General features: G+C 32.2%; 1 protein-coding gene across 2 annotated transcripts in view; it reads right to left on the bottom strand.

The window, feature by feature from the left end:
* NLGN4X (neuroligin 4 X-linked) overlaps positions 1 to 23,781 on the bottom strand; it is a 204,395-nt gene that overhangs the window by 52,554 nt on the left and 128,060 nt on the right. Inside the window, exons 4-5 of one of the 2 annotated variants that reach the window (XM_035309439.1) lie at positions 17,238 to 17,297; positions 13,402 to 13,554 (exon numbers count right to left, since the gene is read on the bottom strand). In XM_035309439.1, the coding sequence (XP_035165330.1) occupies positions 13,402 to 13,554; positions 17,238 to 17,297 (213 nt within the window). The remainder of the gene's footprint in view (positions 1 to 13,401; positions 13,555 to 17,237; positions 17,298 to 23,781) is intronic. The other variant, XM_035309529.1, reaches the window with a different exon arrangement.

The raw sequence follows: 23,781 nt of genomic DNA, 5'->3' as shown, positions 1-23,781 counted from the left end.
AAGGGCAGGGATTGTATTTGGGCAGGGATTGTATTTGGGCAGGGATTGTATTTGGGCATGTATATAAGGGCAGGGATTTGTATTATTACAATATAAACTAATAATACACTGAACTGGATATAGTTATTTGAATATGTGTATATCTCAAGCTGATCCTGCAGTTTTCCTTAGTAAATAAATAAATAAATCCCATTGTCAATACCAGCATGCTGAATAGATTCTAACTTCTGTAATTGTACTCTTGAGTACAATAACTTTCTGTTGAATTATACTGCTTCAGTTACATCATTTAACTAATGTCAAGTGAAATTGAAACTAACCAAGTGACCCTGCTGAGAAATGTTTGATGGACTCTTGTTTTTCAAATAAACAACAGCAAAGATGTTTCATTTTACAAATAAAATGAAGGTGTCTGGTTGTTTCCTAAGTACAATATATTAAATTGTATATTTGCATTGAGGTTACATGACAGGTTTATGGTAGCGGGGGGCTGCAGGGCTTCTAAATGTAAATTTTCCTCCTTACGTTGACATAGATGTTCCAATATATGAGAATGTTAATATATCATTCTTTTAAGCACTGTCTTTTGACAGATGCCCAGATGATGGCAATTTGTTCCTTTCTGAAGTAACTAATACATAAATGAACACCAGGCTGTGGTATTTTTTTTTTTTGTCTGAAAGATTTGCTTCCTGTTATTATCTTTGTAAACAATAGAGTCAAATTATTAAAAGAAAAGGAGGACCTTCTGTGCAGTAAGAAAAGATTATAGCTGTTAGGGAAAGCAATCTGAAGGTGAAAACTGGATGTCTTAAACTGATAGGTAAACACAGGAGGACTTCATCATGAATGTGAGACAAATTTGTCCTACAGATTATTGAATATATTGAATGCAGTTATGAAACAGAAATGTAATTCAACATCTATGTTATTTTAGCAGACATGCAGAATTTTTTTTTCCTTTCTCTCTCTCTATATATAAAATTTATATCATAAGACTTTATTTAAGATAAATCTCTAGAATATTTTTCATAAATGATGTCCTTGTACACATCCTGTATGAAAGTCCTAAAAGGGGGGAGGTGAAATACTGACTTTTAATGAAAATATCCATTATGAAGAGAGGGATGATTTTTATTTTTATTTTTATTTTTTGGTTAATAACTTTATAAACGGAGCTTAGAAATAAAAGAAATCATCAACACTTTTAGAAAAATAGAAGACTAGGTAAGCTTGATTCTCTCTCATTAGGCAAAGGCATGGCTAGCTGGCATCAGTAGGCACTATAAAGATATCAGTAAAATTTGCTTGCCTCTGAGCCTTGATTAAAATCACATGAAAAATCAAATAAATGAGAGTCCATACACTTTCAGTAAAGCACAGGTTTTCTTTCTTGATAAAATAGCCAACTCTGTACATCTGACAAGCAGCAAACATTTCCATGCAGTAAAAAATAAATAAATAAATAAATAAATAAATAAATAAATAAATAAATAAAATGTCTTTCCTTTAAACATACATTTTTAGCATTCGTATATGCAAATTAGTCCATTTCTGAAAGACAGGGAAAAAAAAAGAAAAAAAGAAAAGAAAAAGAAAGCATAGCACATCTGCAGAAGAAGATGCAAACAGATCAGAACAGTCAGGTGGCAAGCTGGAAGTTGCATTGTACCTGCATTATGAGGTGTGTGAAAGCAAATCTATTGAGAAGGTTCTGGATCTTCTTGTGCCAATCTGACAGCCTCAAGGGAGGCTCTTTTTCCTGCATACTTTAATTATTTCTGTGACATTACCAGTTAGGAGCAGCAGTCACAGGCAAGGACAGCCCTTGCATTGGATAAACCAACCATCAGAAAGACAGTTACTTTCCCAGAGACTTTATGATGTAAATTGAATAACCATGTTCAGAGATCCTCATTATGGCTGGATAGAGAAAAGCAATTTACTTGCTGCTTACTATCACTCTTCTACTATGAACAAACAGGTTTGCTCCATTTATCAACAACACAGGCTAGAAGAAAAGGGGAACCTTTTGCTTCCTTAAGAAGTCTCAGATGAAGCAATGTAATTCCTCTCAAGAGCAAAGGAAAAGTAGAGATGAAATTAGGACCTTGAGTCATAGCTTGTTCTCTGTGCTATTCTAGGAGTACAACATCTGTAAGCTACCCTTTATTCAAGGATATTCAGAACTGAATTCCTTGTATTTTCATCAATACAAGTCTATGCTGAAAAAACAACTGAGTCTAGGGTATGTGTATTTAACGAATGTGTGTTTTATTCCATTTTCCACAGTAAGATAAAAATTAAAAAAAAAAAAAAAGGGAAAAAGAGAAAGAGAGAAAAATAAAGAAAAAAAAAAAAAAGAGAGAGAGAGAGAGGATTTTTTTTCCCCTCTGTAAAAGCAACAGGGGAATATTAGAGATAAAAGGAAAATTATGAAGAAGCTCACAGACAAATATCCCAAAGGATTACAATAACTGAGTCATCTGAACTAAGTCATCTGTGCCAAAAGAATAAAGATTTAATGGTTATTTTTTCCCTAAAAGATTCTCAACAGAAGAAAAGTTTAATTGATTGTGTTTTAGTAGGACAAACAAAATTTCATTGAAAGTAAATGGGTTTGAAATTTTTGTCATAATTGGTTAGTCATGATCTGTTATTGGTTATGGAGTAGGCTGTCTTCTGTGAAAATCAATGTATCCTTTTATATCTTTATACCTGAGTTAGAAAGGACCCAAAAGGATCACAGAATGGATTGGGTTGGAAGGGCTAGAAGATCTTCTAACTCTAATCCCCCCTGCCATAGTCAGGGATGCCACAGGGTATTAACCAGTTCAAATCCTGGCTTCACACAAGACCACCCAAAAATTACACCGCATGTCTGAGAGTGTTGTCCAAATGTTTCTTTAACTCCAGTAGGCTTGGTGTCATGAACACTTCCCTCAGGAACATGTTCCTGTGTCTGCCTGACCATCCTCTCAGTCAAGAACCTTTTCCCAATGTCCAACCTGAACCTCCCCAATGCAGCTTCATGTCATTCCCGGGTCCTGTTTCTGGTTACCAGAGAGAAGAGATCAGTGCCTTCTCCTCTGCCACCTCTAATGAGGAAGCTGTAGGCTGCAATGAGGTCTCACCTCTCCTCTTTTTAGGCTGAACAAACCAAATACCTTAGCTGTTCCACATACATTTTTCTCTCTAGACTTTTCACCATATTTGTCTCACTTTGAGTGACCTTTAGACACTGTCTAATAGTTTTATGTCCTTCTTATACTGTGGTGCCCAAAACTGCACACAGTACTCCAGGTGAAGCTGCACCAACACAGACTAGAGCAGGACAATCACTTCCCTCGACAATCTAGCAATGCTGTGCTTGATGCATCCCAGGATACAGCTGGGCCTCCTGGCTGTGAAGGAATACTGTTGACTCCAACTTGCTGTTGACCAAAATCCTCAGATCCCTTTCCACATGGCTGTTCTCCAGACTCTTCTACCCCGGACACTACATATATCCAGGGTTGCTCTATCTCACATACTGAGTCAGACACTTGCTGTTGTTAAACTTCATGTGGATTGTGATTGTCCAGTTTTCTGACTTGTCAAGATCTCTCTACAAGGCTTCTCTCTTTTCAACAGAGTTAACAGTTTGTCCCAATTTAGTGTTGACCATAAACTTAATTAGTATGTCTCCATGTCCTGCATCCAAGTCTTTTATGAAAACATTAAAGAGAACTAAAATGGAGACCTGAGGAACCCTACTAATGACTAGCCACCACTCTGATGGTGGCTAGTCATTAGTAGGGTTCACCATTTATCACCATTAAGTTACCATTTATTATAACCCTTTGAGCTCTACCCATCAACCAATTGTTCACTCATCACATAATGCTTTTGTCTTGCTGCACATTTTGCCCAAAAGGATACTATAAGAAAAAGTATCAGAAGCTAGGCTCTTTGAGCACCCTGGGATGAATCCCATTGAGGTCCATAGACTTACATACATCTTGCTGAAGCAGCAAATTCTGCGGGTCCATCATTGGTGTTGAGGACGGAGGGAAAGAAGGCATTAAACATCTCTATTTTGAGTATGTCCCTATATTTGAGGTGACCATCCTCATCAGTTAATAGATCAGTGTAATCTCGTCCTCCTTTTGCTGTTAACATATCTTTAAAAGCTCTTTTTATTGTCCCCCACAGTACTGGTCAGCTTCAGCTTTAACTGAGCTTTGGCCAAACAAATCTTCTCCCTACATGCCAAACAGTATCTCTGCACTCCTCACATATCACCTGACCTCGCTTCCACTGGCTGTACACATTCTTTGTTGACCTAAGCTCTAGAAGACCCTTGGCCAGTCAAGCCAGCCTTCTACTCTGGGTTATTGACTTCTGCCATTTTGGAATTACCTGTTCCTGCACTCTTAGGAGGTGGCACTTAAAAAATGACCAGCACTGATGGACCTCAATGTCTTTAAAAGCAGATTCCCAGAAGACCTCACTAACTAGTTCCCTGAACAGCTTGAAGTCTGTTTTACCCATTTTGGTGGCAGTTTTCCTTTCATCACCAAACATTTTAAACTCAACTATTTCATGGTCATTATGACCAAGATGGCCACCAATTGCCACTTAACCCACAAGACACTCTCTGTTTACAAGTAGAAAATCTAAGAGGTCACATTTTCTGGTCAGCTCCCTTAGTATATGTACCAAGAAGCTATCATCAAGTTGTTTTATGAATCTCCTGGACATGTTAGTATCAGCTGTGTGGTATTCCCAGATTTTGTCTGGCAAATTGAAGTGCCCTATAGGGACAAGGCTCCCTGATCTAGAGGTATGTCTTAGTTTCTTAAAGACTTAGTGTTACCATCCTGGCTCCATCTATAGTAGACTGCCACAATGACATCTGCTTTATTTGCTTGTCCCTTAATCCCTTACCAGAGGCTCTCAGCCATGTCATTGCCAAAGTATTTTCATATAAACTCTCATGCATGAGATTGTAGGGAATTAGGTAACTACTTGCTATTTAAACAAAGGAATATCATTTTCACAGAGCACACTTTTTTACAATCAAATGATATTTGTTGTAAATGGAGGACAATTGAAATTGGAAAATATATATATATATTTGATAGTATATCAAACATGGAATCACATACTTAAGTAAATGTTAAAAATTGCTTTAACATTTCTAGAAAATGAAGACACAGACCTATACAACCTACTTGATGAGATTTTATTTTTTTAAAACATACAAGATCTGATTTTATGTAACCTAATGTTATATCAATGAAGAAAACTGTCTTCCCTCTGGTTTTAGTCTCTTCTGTTAAGTTTTGATAAAGGCCGTAAGTGCTTATTTTGCCCTTTCCCAGATCCCAGAGGGGGTACTTAGTTTTAGGCGAATACATAATACAATACACAGATGGCTTGGGAAAAAAAGAACAAATAAAAATGGAAAACTCTGAAACTTTTTTAATCTTTTTTTTTTTTTTTTTTTTTTTTTGTTATAAGTCCTCCCACTTTTCTTACTGTAATTTTATTACATCTTGCATCATTATATTTTTCTAATCAATCTAAGCTCTAAGTGAACCGGTGTTACCATAGAAGACCTGGAATTAATGACTGCCAGAACACATTTTTTTCAGTTCCCTTTATAGAAAACTTTTAGAAGGCAGAAATGAAAAGATGAAAATTGATTACTTTTGTCAACTGCTAGCCTTTACCTGAAGATACCTACTGAAGAACTCACTTAACATCCATCACCTAAGCTTTATTCATTTAATACTCTCACATTCCTTGTATAGGATTTAGGAGCTATTCAAGGAAAAAATTCATTGTCAGTTCTGAAATAGAAGCTCCAAAAACACACAAGGAGCTTTTTTTTTTTTTTTTTTTTTTTTTTTTTTTTCTTTGTATACTGTGATATATACTGGTTTGATAGGTTACTGTATGCAGTTAAAATATTTCCGTTTTCCCATGTCCATCAATTTGTGACAAGAATGACAAGAAGGTCTGAAATAATTAAAGCAAAAATGTGTTTGTTTTGTGTTATCCTTCCAAGAGTACATCTCACTGGTTTGTCAAAGCATGCAACTTTAACTCTATGACCCTTTGCAGACTGTTCCCCTGTCTCCTCAGAAAAGCATACTGACTTGTTACAGTGGGTTGTGAGAATGAGTAACACTACATTTTTTCTTTTAATTTATGTATAAACATTGTAAAACCCTGCAAATAGTGGAGGACTTCATATAAAATGAAGGTTTTCTTCGGTTTTTCTTTTGGTCAGCCAGAATCTTTATAATACTATTAAATTGAAACATTTAAATGTAGTTCCAGTCTATAAAAAAGGTACCTGCAGGGGAAAAAAAAATCTGGGGGGAAAAAATATATATGTTATATACATAAATAAATAAATAATAACTAAATAGATACACACTAAGAAAAAAAAAATATATTTTCATAGTCACTTTTCAAATCATAAATGTGTTTATATTAATCTGTATAGAGCAGCACTTACTATGTTGTTTCTAGAAATGCTCAGATGATGACTGCTACTCAGAGAATTACCTGAAATTCATCTTTTTAACCTTTTATTTTTATTTTTTTCACAGCATCTTTTTTTTTTTTTTTTTTTTTTTCTCCCTTTGACTATATATTTTATGATTAAAAAAATATTTTATGAGAGCATACTTGACTAGTTCAATCAGCTGGTTTAATCCATCAAGCCTGGAAGAGGTAGATCACATTGCACTTGGGTGAGAGGAACTTTCAGTCAAAATGGTCTTGCTAAACTCCAGTTTTAACAATCACATTTCTAAGAATGTGCCCCTGACTAATGAATTAGTTACCTAATCTTGTCAAGAATTTTAAATTGTCAGATGATTTCAGGTGCTAAAGAAGTAATTCGCATGAGAGCAGAACAAGCTATTAAGAGCTGTTGTGATTATAAGACATAATGATAGTGCTTCCATGCAGTCCCTCTATGAAAGGAGTATATCTGATGTTAGAAACTCAATTAATGTACATATATCTTCTGTTGATACTGTAACTTATGTACTTGTCACTTCTCATGTTTGAAGCAGAAGGTGTAGTGGCATGACAGTCTAAAAACAATGGCATATGGATGTGATTTCTCAAATGCATTTTTGCAAATCCAAGTTTGTGACCTAACAATAGATTTTAAATAACAGACCAAAATAAGATTTTAAATAAAATAAATAAATAAAAAATACCAAAGATTATAATTCTGATGTGCACAAAAAATGTGTTGGTACCAACAGAAATAATATTTTTCATCATTGCTGGGAACTAGAGTTTTACTAAAGCAGAAAATCACTATGGTAACACATTAGCTGACACAGTTTTTGGACAACTAACAAGAGAGGCCAGGAACCAAAATAACCAGGGAATAGTGTGCGTGAAGCTGAAAGATGTAGGTGACACAATGTAGTGATGTGTACATTGGCATCAAAAATGTAAACAATCATTATAAGTTAAATTGAGTTTAAACAAAACTCTTTTCTTGTATAAGCACTGAACTGTGATTTACTTAGCGTGCTTCAGCTCCAGGGTCATTCTCAAGAATACTAATCTACCTCTGGTGCTTTCTACCAGCAGATCACCTTTAAGTTTCTTGTACTAGTGGGCACACACTGGAGATAAAGAAGGGCAGCCTGGAGGCACAAAGAGAACAGATCTGCATGTCTGAATTAAAAACAAACAAACAAACAAAAAATAAACAAAAATACACACATAAAGGAGTCACTTTTCTCAACAATTACGCTGGTGAAGATAAATCTTGGTATATTGTATAATACTGTATAAATACTGTGAGTATGAAATAATTCAGTTCTGTTCTAGGTGAAAAGTGAGGTCATATACTACTTATTTCCTGTGATTACATCTGCACAGTTTCCTACATGTATTTTTTTCACAAACTAGGAATATGTAAAGGTAATAATTAAAATGTTACCTTGAAGGTTAGACATATTAACAGTTTATAACTGCTTACTTCATTCATGTTACCTGGAAAACTTTCAAACTGCTATGAGGAAACTGGTGCTTTATTCAAGATTGACCTGAGTAGTCACTGACTCATTAACCTCTGTTTCAGTAAGTTAAATTATCCCATATTCTGCTTACTTAAACTATAGTGACTTTTTAAAGAATCTGCAACCTACATAACATTTTACATCACACTTTTCAGTTCACAGATGTGCTTCTGGTCAGTCAAAACCTAGGCAGTTCATTTACAATATTCACTGTTTCAGTGTCTTAATGTTCTAACCTGCAATCCAAACTCTTAGTGAAGTAAAGAAAGATTAAGTTCTCTATAACTTGCATTAAGTACAGAGACTTTTTGTAAAATAAATTCTGATTTATATTATATTGCCTAAAATTAATGGAGAGCTGTAATTATATGTGGATATAATTTCTGCTAAAACGTAGCCCAGTCTTTTAAGACAGAGTACTCAAAATGTATGTTTATTGCCATAAAAGAAGGAGAGATAAGAGAAAGTCTGTTCTTATCACCATGACTTGGAATTCTAAGAGGAAGAAAATGTTAAATTCTAAATGGTGTCCATAATGCTGAATAAATTTTATAATTTTGAACTCTGAGTGTGTCTCATTTACTACATTAGATGTTTCACTTAATTCTGGCTTCCAAAATATGATTCATATTTCTAGAATTCATCTAAATTTTTGGCTGTAATCGCTCACACAAGAACATCAAGTTCATATTTGAATATGTTATTTTTTTCTGAAAATTGCTGAAGATTATTTCTTCAATGTTTATAACATTGCATCTGAATTTAACTGCATAAAATAATTCTGGGGAATTGGCACTTTATATTTTGCTGTTGTTTGGTTGAATAGTTGGCTCTGTTTGGTTTTGGTTTTGTTTTGTGATTTTTTGTTTTTCTTGTTTGGTTGGTTGGTCTGGGGGATGTGGAGGTGGGAGAAAAAGGAAGACTAGATTTGTGGTTTTCTTTCCAGAATTCTTACTCCTGTTTTTCCAGATTTTGTTTCTACTGTTACACAAACTGAACTGGGGCTCAGCATTTTCAAGTGTCCACAAGAGACAAACAATTCAGGTCATCACACAGCAAAACAATAGTTTTGCTAGGGGAACCAGAAGTTCCCTTTCTGTGTTTTTGTCTGTTACTTAACCTTGAAAAAGATGCTACCACAATATTGATAGCTAGGTTGTAAATATATAGTGCATACACATTAAGACTAAGAATTTGAACAATTAAGGATTAAGCAATATCCAGACCGAGTGAGGCAGGTTGTTCTAACCATCCTTCTTCTGTAATACTATAATATTATCAGAATTAGGATATCTATTTTGCCCAATCATTTCACTCTTCTGTATTTTTCCTTTTTTTTTTTTTGTTTTTTTTTTTCAGTTAAATAAGTCCTTGAGTAGGTTTTTGAAAATTCAACTCTTTTTTTGAATAACTTAAATATATTATATAAAAACCACCTACACATTGCTCAAAGCATGAGTTCTGAGCTAGGGGGCAGCAGGTATTTCTGTGTTGTACAATGCAGAATTTATCACAATATTGGAGCACTGCCTTGCACTTTCAAAATCTGCAATTTCCTTTAACAGTGTCTTCTCTCAGCACCGTGGTGATGCATTAGTGGGAATGAGAGATGCTGGACTTATGGACTTAAACATGACACAGCAGCACTCCATTGTGCCTAGTGCCCATATACTGTGTAAAAAGGAAAAGCTAAATCTCTTCTATTTTATTGTCCCAAGGGATCCTATCCAGGAGATGTATACTCAAAGGGGAAATATGGCCTTCTAAACATTATCTGCAACCCATATTACCACTGTATACATGCTTAGGGGTCTAGCAAGCCCAATAAGGATACCAGCAGTACTTTTATCCAAAAGGAATCCAAACAGGAATAATAAAAAATCTAGAAAATCCTGTGTCCAGCTGTCTGTTGTTTTGCTATAGTGCTACTTGAACACAAAGAAAAAGTTGTGGTACTTTTTCACAGAGCAGCTCTGCAGTCCTCCAAAAGAGAGAACAGCATTTCTTCTGTATTTTGGAGATACAAATAAATATTACTCAGAGCACAGTCTCTAAAAAAGGTTTATGTTTTAGTCAGATGCAACAAGAAAAGATAGAAATGAAGATATTTGTCTCTCGCTGCCAGTTATAGTTATTTATAGATCACCGTGTCTCAGCTACTTCAATTAAAGTCTTCCTTTTCTGCCTCGGATGCTTGCTTTCTGGTTATAACTTAAGACTAGAAGTTCAGTATCTCAGTTATAGCCAATAGACAATCAGACTTCAATCTATAAAATATTATCTCCACAAAGATGGGGAAATATTTTCATTGTGGTGCCTGATAAAATTTAGTTTTAAAACTTGAATAAAGGAGTGCCATCTGTTATTAGACACAGGTCTTTTCAGACTTTCAATAACTTATAAGATGATCACAGACTAATTATTACATATAACTAAATAATAATTATATTATATATTATACATATTCATAGTATATTTAATTATATATAATTAATTATTATGTTACATCCTGTAGTAAAAGAAGAAAGTATAGTTTATATTCTGTTACCTTGACAAAAAAAAAAAAATCGTAATTATATATGTATTTCTAGAGGCCAAACACCTTGTGCCAGTGAAGAACAGTCAGATAAAGCAAGTGGTCCCTAATAATTTAAATTTCCCCTCATCTATGGAGATGCATTGTCAAAATACTGGTTTCTTAAACATGTGCAAACACTGTTAACAATTTGTTCTCTCTTTTTCTGTTACAGATAAATTCCCAGGACCTCAAGCTCAAATTTGTCTGGCTAATATTGCACAATGATCATCTACATAGATTTTATATCTGCTGTTATTAATGACACAATAGAGACTGAAAGGAAAACTATTAAATATACCTAAATTATAGATCTAACATTTATGATAATAATATTAATAGCTGGGTACATTCAGGTGCAACTTTTCCAAATGAAAGATACATATATAGGGGCTTCATTAACTCATTATGATGTCTGACCAATGCAGTGTGTATTCCTGTCATAGAATGTAATAGAATTACCACGTCCTGTCATTTTTGTCATGTTTGTATGTGTATTTCTATGTACAAACTAACAAATGAAAAAAGATTGAAACAAACTTACATAAATAAATATATATTCCGTAAAGAATCACAGAATCATAGAGTCATAGAATCATAGAATAGTTTGGGTTGGAAGAGACCTTAAATACAATGTAGTTCCAACCCCCGTGAGATGGGCAGTGATGCCACCCTTGGATCAGGTTGCTCAAGGCCTCATCTAACTCAGGTGCTCTTGAACACTTTCAGGGATGAGGCATCCACAGCACCTCTGGGCAACCTGTTCCAGTGCCTCACCACCCCCTGAGTGAGGAAGTTTAGATAAACTTCTGTGCTAGAAGAAGAGGATACAAATACTGTCAATCTCAAAATAATATTTAATAATCATACAACCTTTTTTTTAATGAATAAACATGCTTGCTTTCCATATGCTTATTTACATTAATTTTCTTTTGTTGTTGTTATTTTAACATTTATATATATATCTTATATATATATCCTTATAAAATAGGAATTCATAAATGAACATATTGCAAACTTCTGTATTCTTTAGATGGGTATGTAAAAGCTGGACAATCAAACATCTCGAGCAACATCTTTGTGCTTCAATAATTTTAGTTAAAAAAAAAAAAAGATAAACTTTAAATAGAGTGTTTCAATAAAATTTTTGGTGATAGATAGTTATTATTAAGATCCTTGGGCATACACTTTTATTTATCAAAACCAACCAACCAACCAAAAACAACAAAAAACTGTTTAGTCGAAGCTTATATACATGTACATAAAAAAAACTCTCAAGTATCTTTTTTTTTTTTTCCTTTTTTTTTTTTTTTTGGGGGGGGGGGAGTTGTTTCTGAGTACCATGACTGCAGGTATAAATAAATAAATAAATAAATAAATAGTTCTTTTTTATTTGAACAAGAGTCAAATTCAGGGACAAAAATAATCTCAGTACTGTGATGAGTTAGAACATTGCTTAAACACATTAGCCACATTAATGGCTAACTCAACAAAAGATTCTTTTCCAAAATAGTATATAACAAGAACATAGATCAGCTTTGCTATCAAGAAAGGATTTAAAATCTTTGTAAATCAAAAATGCACAGATAAATTGCTTCCTAAAATGCTGGAAGTATAAACATACAAGCAACACACAAAGACATAATTAAAAAAAAAAAATACAAAAAGTATATGCTTTTTCATTAAGATTAAAAATAGTTCTAAAATCTGCTATGATGGGCAAAGTTTTCACTTAGTTTTCTCTAGAAAATAAATAAAGAAATGAAGCCTCATTAAATAAAGCTTCCTTTGGAGAACACCTGCTTTTATATGGGTGTTTTTCCAGGAGATGGAATCACAGAGAAAGCAGAAAAGATTTTTCATCTCCTGTCATGTGGTATACCACATTGAAACCAATGTTGTTCTAGCTACAAGTGCAGAGCACAGCACTGTATGGGCTGCTGCAGGGAAAGTTCCCTGTCACATCCAGTACATCATGGATCTAAGGATAATCTGTTATTCCTGATAATGCTGAAGGAAGGAAAAAGACAGTTTGAAAGGCAGAAGTATTAATTAAATGTTTGAAATACAGAAGTGTTAATTCATTTTAACAGTATAATTCATGTTTATAATGTTTGTCATATTAAGGAAGATAATTCTACATCACTCCTTGAAACCCCTTGACTCCATTTTACTTGTAACATAAATGTCATCAGCGTATAAAGCCTCTTTTTTTTCTGTATTAGCTGCCCTAAAACAAACAAATATGCCTACAAAATTTACAAATACAGATAAATACTAACATCTTTCTTCCTGGTGTTAGCAACTGTTTTGAAACAGATAAGTGCTCGTTCTTGATTAATTTTCTTCTTTTTTTTATGAGGAATTGAGGATATCTCGATAAATAGATACAAGTTATCAAAAGTTGTTAAATAGTGAACAAAGAGCACATATGATATGATAAATTGAAGAGAAACCAGCACTAACTTCATTACAAAAGTCCAGTAATTTTTGTTTAAGGTGAAAACAGCCAAGAAGACAGCTTAGTCTGACATAGCTTGGTCCCCAGAAAATACTAAACAAAATTCAAAATGAATATAATGCAGTCAAACTATCCACCAGCAAGAATGTTCTGTTACAAATAAATAAATAAATAAATAAATAAATAATGTTTTGAGGATTTATGGTTGATCATTCGATCTAATAAACAATCAAATATCTCTATCCGACTGGCTATTTAATGGAAATACCACCTAAGTACTTCAATATATATATATGGTGATGAAGAAAAGTGCCACTTACCTAAAACCCCCAGCCTGTAGTTGAGGGTGACAACAATGACATTTCCATAACTTGCAAGAATGCTCCCATCAATCATGTTGCCAGTACCCTCCATGTAAGATCCACCATGGATATAGACCATAACCGGTTTCTTGCTGTTCTGATCATGAATGTCTGAAAAAATTCAAGTAAGGAAAACATAATAAAGTAATAAAAAATAATGAAATATAACATTAGCAATTTATAAAATTGCTAAAACTATTCTTAGCTGTTTCTCATGTTTCCCATGTCATCACCACTTAAAACAGCTAACTTACACAATTCCTATAAGCCTAATATGTTTATATTTTGAATATTTTTCTTTGCTACTTCAAATATTATTTTCTGGTAAACATTTTCAGAATGTACTTAGAAGTCTTTAATATTACAAGAAATTAATTCAGATGTAAACACTTAAAAGTGTAAACAGAAAAAAAAAATAAAAAATAAAAAAAACCTGGAAAAATCTTGTAATTTTTTAAAGTATTCCAAGTCAAATATGTTCCAATTTAGAAATACTGATACATAAATAATAACAACACCAAAAACAGAATAATGATCCATACTTTCCTATTCCTCACTGAGATACATTTGTTGAAATTATATTTCCAACAGTTCAGTATCAAATAATATCACAAAATCAAATTGTTCTGATGAAAGTAAACATAGCAAACTGTTCATTCTTTTTAAATAGCCCAGGAGTTAAAAAACACAGAAAATATAACTGAGTTTATAGCCCAGATTTATTTATTTATTTTGTTTGTTTGTTTTGGTATGTAAATCAATCACTGTCTTCTGTGTCGTGGTTTCCCACATCGTAGCAGCTAAGCATTAAAGAAAATCATTAAATTTATGACCCTCAATTATATAGCTAATCTTTTGTATACACAGAAAACCTATTTACTACTTTGATACAGATAAACAGATGTATCTCTCTAAAATAAGTTAAATGAAATTGATAGCAATATTTTTATACTTCAGAGTGAGTCATAAAGATGCACTAACCAATGATTTTGAGTATATTTAGGACTATATTCATATCTCTTCCTCTAATAATAAAAAATGTAGGCTCCTGATCCCAGCAATCAGACTAACTAAATACAGAACTTATGCTCTACAGAAACAGTGGGAACAGGGTCTAAGGTTAAGGTCCCTTAAAAAAAAAAAAAAAAAAAAAAAAAAAAGCTATTCATCAAGCAGCTGTTAGAATTAACTATACACCTTTACAAATAATTTAGTATATCTGCATGTGGAGTAGTAACACTTCTTTCAATCATATAGTACATCTTAGGGAAATCAGTGCCTCTAGTCATTTTGTTGGGATTAAACAAACAAACAAACAAAAACTGAATTTCCTTCTGGGTACGATAGGCATATGTTGAGCAGTGAAAAAAGAAAGTGGAGGAAGAAAAAGCTGAGCTAAATACATAGATGTGAGGAATATAGCTTTGAAAGCCTTCTAAGACTCATACCTCCCTCTGGTTTGTTAGGAATTACTTAAAGCTAACAAAAACGTAAAAAGCAATGAGTCACTACATATGTAATATTTTGTATATGTGGAACTAATTTGAACATACTTAAAGGTAAATTATGACCGGTCATATTTATACAGCCAATTATTAATTTCCTCATGTGGATGCACAATCCTAAATGTAAAAAATCATCAGTTGAATGCAAAGAAAATTTGATTGGTTTCCAATGTACATCTACCTAGACATAAGAATCTAAGGCTTGTTATAGACTCCACCTTGTCATAAAAAATACATACTCTACATGTCGTATTTTATCTGTTGTACTTGAGCAGGAGAACAAAAAGTTTTGTAATTATTTTAACTGCAAGAGTAATGCTACTATTAAACAGGTCATGTAAAGCAATGAAGAAAATTTTAGTACATGTATTTTTCTATTTGTAACATTCACAGAAAAGTACATGAAAAAGTGTCTCTTCTGTGAATTTTAAGCTAAGCTTTCAGTAAATTAAAACAATAATTATTTAAAACAATTATTTGTGTTACAGAGTAACCTTCACTTTCTCTCCTCAAAGTCTCATGGAATGATTTGTTGTATTTAATCTTTTTCTTATTACATAGTTCTTACTCAGAGTTGAATCTTTCACTACTGAATTCAGTGGGAGATTTCCTCTTCTCCTTCAATGGGAACACAATTAGCTTCAACATAAAGGAAATAAGCTTTATGTTTTATGTATTTAGATCTAAACTGGATGTCCTTGTTGATCAAAAAATCCTAACTTTTTATAAAGTTTGAAAAAAAAAAAAACTGAAATATGTGTTCATCATTAAACATCTAATGTTTTTAGAGCAATTTTATTTTCACTCGCTATTTATCTTTAGCTTAAAAACTAGATGCAGAAATTGTTATAGCAAATAATTATACTGTCGTTTATAAAACAGCATATATTGAACAGAAATAGGAAAAAAGTCAGAGAATAATGGAGTAACTTTTCTCTGTTCTGCAGAGCATTTTTATGTTATAAGATATAGCGTAATTCAGCAATGAAGATTGTATAGTAGAGGGCAACAAGTATGAATTGAAGACCAGAGATTTTTATTATGGCATTTTATATATGGATAGAATAGCTAGAACTGAGATGAACTGCCAAGAAAAAAAAAAAAAAAAAAAAAAGATTAAAAAATAACCTCAAAACAATATGTGTGGTTCTAAGGGGAACCAAGAGGGTAAATGCTCCAAATGTACTGGAACTGATGTCAGATTGAAGAAAAATATAAAGGCACTTTGGAATGGCCAATCAGGAGAGGAATAAGAGATGGATTGCTCCGAATCCAGAACAATAAACTTCCCAAGCCTGCTCATTTAATTTGAAAATATTGTTTCTTAATTCGGTAAGTACAAAGAGTGAAATAAAATGACAGTGTAACTTTAATGAAAAGGAAGGGTGATAACAGAGGAAGATTTCATGACTTCTTTCTGTTTTAGTGTATCCCGCCTTTGCTGTGCCAAGGCAAGAAAAAGTATTTCCTTGTAAAACTTTTTTTGGGGGTACTTCACTGTGAACTTTAACATTTCCTTTCAGGGAATATAATCCAAGACTGAAAGACGTCAATGAAGAAGATTGTAATTGATTTCAGTGGGAATCTTCTCATACTCAGAATGAATGTATCTTAGAAGCTAGCTGATTACAGAAAAAAAAAAAAAAAAAAAAAAAAAAAAAAGTTTATTTTACTTTTATGTCCTCCAAATAAATAAATCACATCCTGTGAGAATTAAAATAAAAAAATAAAATAAAATAAAATAAGATAAAATAAATAAAATAACATAAAATAAAACAAAACAAAACAAACGTATATAAAAAATGAACCATGATGCAACAGCATCCAATATACAGTATGTGCACTGGAGAAATGATAGAAATGAAAGAAAGGATACATGTGAGGTCTTTTCATGATTTTCAAGCACATGAATTTAAAAAATGTATAAGAGAGAAAAGAGCACATGCATGTTTTCAAATTCCATTTTCTCACCTAAGAAAGAATGGTGGAGGGGGGAAAACAACAGTACATATTTTTAAATAATATTTATTACTCACTTCACACATATTTAGGAATAACCTTTACACTTATTTTACAGGGGAATTACAGTCATATGTTAAATTGGATTTTAAAAAGAAAAACAAATTAATTTTTAAAGAAGAAAACACTGAAGTGTGCTTCTGCAAATAAGTGACTAAAAATCATGTTGAAATAACAGCAATAACAACAATAATTAATATTATTAAATAAAAATAATAAAAAAGTTTATGTTCATGCATCAGGGTTGAGTTTTGAAAAAAAAAAAAATACCTTCATCTTCACCACGATCATTACTGGTTATATCATCTGCGCTTTTCTTTGTGTTGGCTCCTGGGTTCATATTGAGGAGGAGAATAAAGGGAAAAAAGAGAATTCAAAAACAGTAGGTTCTCAAAAATAAAAATAATTAGAAAAACACTAGTTAAAAAAAAAAAAAGAAAAATGTAACAAAAATGTCAAAATCTGTTACATTTGAAATTGAAAAACAAAAAGGATGCAAACTGCACATAAACATAAAATGTCAAGAAGAACAAATTGAAAAGATTTGAAAAAATGTATTCTATTCTGTGACAATGCAGTTACTTCAGTTAAAAGTGATTGCTGAAAAAAAAAAACACAAAATTAATGTGCTATTAAAAAAGAATAATATAAACCAAAAAATATATTTAAAAAAATCACTAAGTATGGTTTCTACATAAGAAATGCAATTGACTTCTCTCACTTTGAAGAAATAATGGCTTCAGTCACTGTCTTCAATGGCCACATGTTATTCATGCTCATGAAGATTCATTAACAATTAGCCACAACCTGAATTTTAAACAGATCTAATTCAAGTAAAATTGGCATTGAGTCTTATACAACTTGAATGGAATAAGACAAACCATATAGAACTCCTTAAATTTTAATTTTTCTTCCCAAATGAACAAAAAAGATATTCAAAAAGGCAAACTGAAAACATAGGAAAAACACAGAGTTGAGTCAATTCTGTGACATGAAAGTTGTCAAAAGTAGTCCTGGTTTATATTATACCACATACCATACTATTTAGATTAAATGAGAAAATAGCTACTTACCATGGAAAAGAACTTGCATTTATTCATTTCAAAATTTGGTAAAGAATAAATTTTAGTTTTTGTTTAAGTTCTTCCATAATAAACTTTTGAGGTGTATACATGCATATAAGCACATAGCCCCCCCGCACATGTCCACACATGCCTTCATTTATGGGAGGAAGATGAAATAAGCATGGTAGTTTTCCCCACGCCTCTCCTTGGGCAATATATCTGTTTTCTGACTTTTAAAAAATAACACTAAGCTATCTTTGTAACCTATGTCTCATTATGTTGTGCTTACTCCTGTAGCAAGTAGCCTTCTGTAATGTAAAAGGTTATATAACAGAGTGAAATATGAACAACAAGCACAATTTGTACGTTAGTCTAGAAATGAAATATGGCTACTAAACAAATAATGTTATGTCACCACTTTAACCATATGTTTTTTTATTTGTCTTTATTAGGAACTGTGTTTTCAAGATGGACTGAAAAGTAATAATATACTCGACTATGAGTCTGTATATGAAGTGTGAATATGTCACAGATACATCAGTGTTATGATGCAATATTAAAAACCTTTAAACTCTGTATTTATAATATTAAATGTAAATAAAATTATTTAAATTATGTTTTATAATTCTGTATAATTCTTTATAATTCTGTATGTGTCATTTGACACCATGCCTTTCCTGTGTAAGGCAAAGGGTATGTTTTACTCATTTTAATGAACCCAGGATAAACTTGTATGGATATAAAAGACTCTTTTAAAAATTATTTATTTTAGAAAAACTTATATTTTATTGCTAAATATCTTCAGGTATTCCAGAATTAAGTTTTTAAGAATTTTTAAGAATTTTTAGGAATTGATACATATAATTAATATATAATATAGATACTATTTATTTTTCTTTTATCCATAAAGTTAATAAAGTTGAACAAAAAAATTAGTGTCCTTTGGTCTTACAAGCAGTCTAATTATTTTACTTGGTCTGGTGGGAAGTGGACTTTTTATTTAGCTAAGTTAATAATTTTATTACTTCCTTTTACTCTTCTAGCCCTTATATCCCTCAAAATTCAAGGTTCGAAGTAAATCTCAATCCATAATTGTAAATAAGAAAGAATGTGCTAATGGTTGTTAAAGTACTTAAGATGTTATTATATATAGGTTTGGTTTATGTTCTGTTCACTGGTTTACTTGTGTCTTCTTGATACAGCCAGCATACAGATTTTCTATAAAAATAATCTGGAACCACTGTTGTTATATATGCTAACTGAAAATTGAAATAAACCATTTGAAATTACAGTAAAAAAACATTTTTATTTTGTTGATTAAAGTAAAGGATTAGGAAAGAGAGTGCTAATCTTTTGAATGTGAGAAGCAGGAGATGAAACTCCTGTACACATAAAACCTATATCTTCAATTCAGTTGCACATAGGTTATTCTGTATGTAGTACATGAGTACGTTCAATTATATGTAAAAGTATATAATTAACTAGGTGAAATATCACTGTCAATGAAATATATTTGTTCTCTAATCTCAATTTATTTGAGAAATATCAGATAGTGGTTCTAAATCTCAGTCACTATTCAAGTTTTGCATTATTGTTTTTATTTTTATTTTGATTTTTTTTCTTTTTGCTTTTCCAAGTTACTTGTAGCCCAAAGTTTGAATCCTTCCTCAAGTGCTAGTCAAGCTCTCTGGCTCATATTTCCTTTGAATATAATTAAAAATCTCATTCAGAAGTAGATTTCTGAAGTCGAAGGTTTTCTTAGATGTATTTGTAATTCATGTTAAATCTGTTTCCAATAAGATAATATATATCAAATATATATAATGTACTCAGGTCCTATGTGTGACAAGTATGCAGTTTATATGTATGCTGCAGTGCTTGCCTTCTAGCCATCCATTCTGAAGATTCTAATGACAGCAAAAAATCATCAACTGCTGTTTCAGTTGAAGCCAAGCCTCTTTTTTTTTTTTTTTTTTTTTTTTTTAATTTTATATGTAATTGTTCCATCTGTCACAAGTTAGATCTTTTGACACCATGTAATTTTGGGAAAGCACTCAGTTTTTCATATATCACACAGCACATTATAACATGACCTCCCAGTTTCACACAGACCATGTTCAATCTTCTGTAAAGTTCCAGCTCAGACTCGATTAATAGTCATTTAATAGTCATTCTTTCTGTGATATATGATATTTCTTATTTATGCAGACCTTTATGGAGATCTTTCAATAGATCTCTGAAACTATTGGTTTCCTATTCCAGGAGAGCTATTATAGTTTTACAATCAGTTTAAGTCAACAGTTCATTACTGTCTCAAGGGAGCAAAATTATATTTTCTGCATTTCTCTCAAGAATGGTGGGTTAGCGTTACCTCGATTCTCACTTAGTGTACAAGTGTTAAATCCCTGGCTCACAACTATGGTCAGGACTCTCTAGCTACCTTTGTAGTTGTACCTTTGTAGAAGCTATCATTTGGCAGCTGAAAAAAGATCAAACAAGGCATGTAGGCATTTCAAATAAAGATGGAAGAAAAAGATTATTGACAGACTATTGAAAAGATTATTGAAGAAAAAGCTTATTGTCTTAGAACCCGTCTGTGGATCATCTACACTAGAAGAGATATCAAAGAAAAGCAACTAACTCCTTATGTATCTGTATTTTTAAAAGCCTTTTGAATTTAATTTGAGAGAAATATATGTACACTGGCTACATTTAAATGTCCTTTAATTCTTACTTACTAAATACTGCCAATGTTTGTGTTTATGTTTGGGTGTGTATATGTGCAAAAATATATACGTATATTTGCATGAAAATGCTCTTCATGGTTAATAGACATCTAGAAAAAACACAGGTTTATTCTCTGGAACGCCCTTCTCATAATGGTGCTAAAATGAAATTAAAATCTGACAATTTTACATATAAAAAATTTAAGTGTTTGTACTAATTGTCCACATGCATAACTAGGTAATTTTTTATTTTCTGAGGTCAAAATGTAAAGGAAGACAAACATATTTTGGAATTCTTATTTTCTGGGAAAGCAGAAAATATATATTAACTATAGTTTCTTCTACTGTTCTGGACAAGTTTTTCTTTAGAAAATTTATCTGGTTAATGAAACAATAATTGAGGTAATTTTTTTTTTTTTTTGTGTACTTATTTTAGTAACAAAAATCACAAAGTAGAACATACTTTATATGACTGATTTTATAACTGATTGTCAGCCACATTTTTTTTCTTAATGTAAATATTTGCAAACCTGCAGAAAACATTGCAGGCAACTCTTCCACACATGTGATTAGCCTCCATTTTAAATTACAATACATCTTTAAAATAGGAGAGTTTCTGCTTTAGGTTATGCAAATGTATGAAACAGTATGCTAAGTGAAAATTACTTGTATATCTCTAAGAAAGGTTATATTTCTTTCACAGAGTTGTTTCTCTTCTGTATGAAGTTGTACAAGTGTAGGCCTGAGGACATATTAATCTTCTATCATTTCCCAGAATAAATAATAATAATAAAACCCATTCAATTTATTGTTTTTTAGATTATTGATTATTAATCTGATAGTAAAGATTCTGACTTCCCTGCAAAAATTACCTGCCAAGGGATAGAAGATGTTGGATTTGTAGTAGATTGCTTTGCCTTAGCTGGAGATAATCTGACAAATTCAAAAATCAGAGAACAGGCAGGGTAAAACAGGCAGGTAAACCTTTACCCTTGCTTGCAGGAGTCCAAATATTTCGAGATATATGCAAGATCTCAAAAGACTTCACAAGTGTCTTGGTACAGGGTTGTTACTAAATGCTCATTTCTTGTCCTCAGGGACAGATAAATTGTAGTAAACAGTCAAGGGACCCAGAGTTTATTCATGATATTAAAAGAAAAATAAATTAATATCAATTGATTTTAACATCTTCTGGAAAATTTTAGGTTTAAAGCATAAGGGGGGATTAAAAGAGGGACAAGAAATAGAAGAAGCTGTGATCTCACTGATTAGTAAGAATGTACTCTTTTCCTATTTTGTGAGGAAACTTGGATTCAAGCATTGTTTTATGAACTTGTAAACATTATCACAAACTTATGTTGGATATCATGATACCAATTTTTAAGAAAAAGTATTACATTTGAGGGTAAGAATTTGCATCAATAAATTGTATTTTATTTATTTATTTATTTGTTATAGATTTTAATTATTCTAGAACTTTGTCAAGTTTTTTTTATTATTATTATTATTTATTTATTTCTTCTTCCAGAATTATTTGATCCTTTATACATGGTATACAACTCCTACAAATAACTGCATACAATTATTCCAAAGCAGTCATTAGCCATAAACTACATGTCTCCCATCTCTCCTAGTTATTATAATAAGACTTAGATTCCTACTATTCTAGATAATTTTTAGTGTGGAAGTCAATGAAAGCTTATTAATTTTTCTGGAATTTGATTTGTTTGGTTTTGTTGTAAGTCTTACATTATCACTGAATAGCAGAAGACAAGAAGGCACAAGATTACAGTGACCATTATTTTGATACCATTAACAACAAAAACAGCAATAACAACAACAACAAAAACCTTGTATTGAAACAGTTAGCTCTGTACAGCAGAAACATTTACCTAAAGAACAAGTAACATAACTGGAAAAAAAAAAAAAAAAATTGTTTTTCTCCAAAACATTTTCTTAATGGCTCCAGCTGCACTAAAAAAGTCACTAGAATTTCAGACCTCAGCAAATGTGTATCTGCTGCTGTATAGACAGGAAAAGGTGTTTGTTTGTTTGCTTATTTTTCAATAATAATAATAATAATAATAAAGAATTAAATGACAACTTTGTGTCATATTAAAAACAGAAAAAAATGCAGAGTTTTGTGTTTCATGAATTAATGAGGATTAAAAAAATAAAATAAGATGCTATGTCACAGTCTTCTTAATATGTGTTAAAAATAAATAAATAAATACATAAATCCATACAGAGACTTCTACAGAATAATTAGATTTATCAGGTTGCAAAATGGATTGGAAAAAAAATATGAAATTCTAATATAACCTCAGCTCTGTACTATGAATTGTGTATAGTTTTCAATTACATGATTACACATGCATTTGTTTAAGGAAGATTGATAACATTTTTCTGTGCTGTAATTATTCCATATACAAAGATTGAAAGTGGGATGAAATTCATCATATTTAACACGTCAGTATTGTCTATATTGGTCCTCCCAAATATGAGAGAAGTAATTACTCCTCCATGCTCATGTGTTCCCCACAAGCTGTTTCCCTGGGTAACAATAACTACATTAAATCAGACCTTAACTAGTTTTGACATTTAAAGAGGTTATAATATCATAGAATCAAAGACTATCCGAGTTGGAAGGATCCCAAAAGGATAATTGAGTCCAACTCCTGGCACCACACAGGTCTACCCAAAAATTCAGATCATGTGACTAAGAGCACAGTCCAAATGCTTCTTAAACTCCAACAGGCTTGGTGCCATGACTGTTTGCTTGGAATGCTCCCTGGGGAGCCTATTCCAAGTGTGCAACAACCCTCTCAGTGAAGAACCTCTTCCTGATATCCAGCCTGAACCTCCCCTGTCACAGCTTGACACCATTCCCGCAGGTCCTATCACTGGTCATTAGAGAGAATAGATCATCACCTGTCCCTCCACTCCCCTTTGTGAGGAAGCTGTAGACCATGATGAAGTCTCCCCTCAGCCTCCTCTTTTCCAGGGTGAACAGGCCAAGTGACC

This window comes from Oxyura jamaicensis, chromosome 1, assembly GCF_011077185.1.
Source record: "Oxyura jamaicensis isolate SHBP4307 breed ruddy duck chromosome 1, BPBGC_Ojam_1.0, whole genome shotgun sequence".
Classification (NCBI taxonomy): Eukaryota; Metazoa; Chordata; class Aves; order Anseriformes; family Anatidae; genus Oxyura; species Oxyura jamaicensis.
This window is presented reverse-complemented; position numbering and strand designations above follow the sequence as displayed.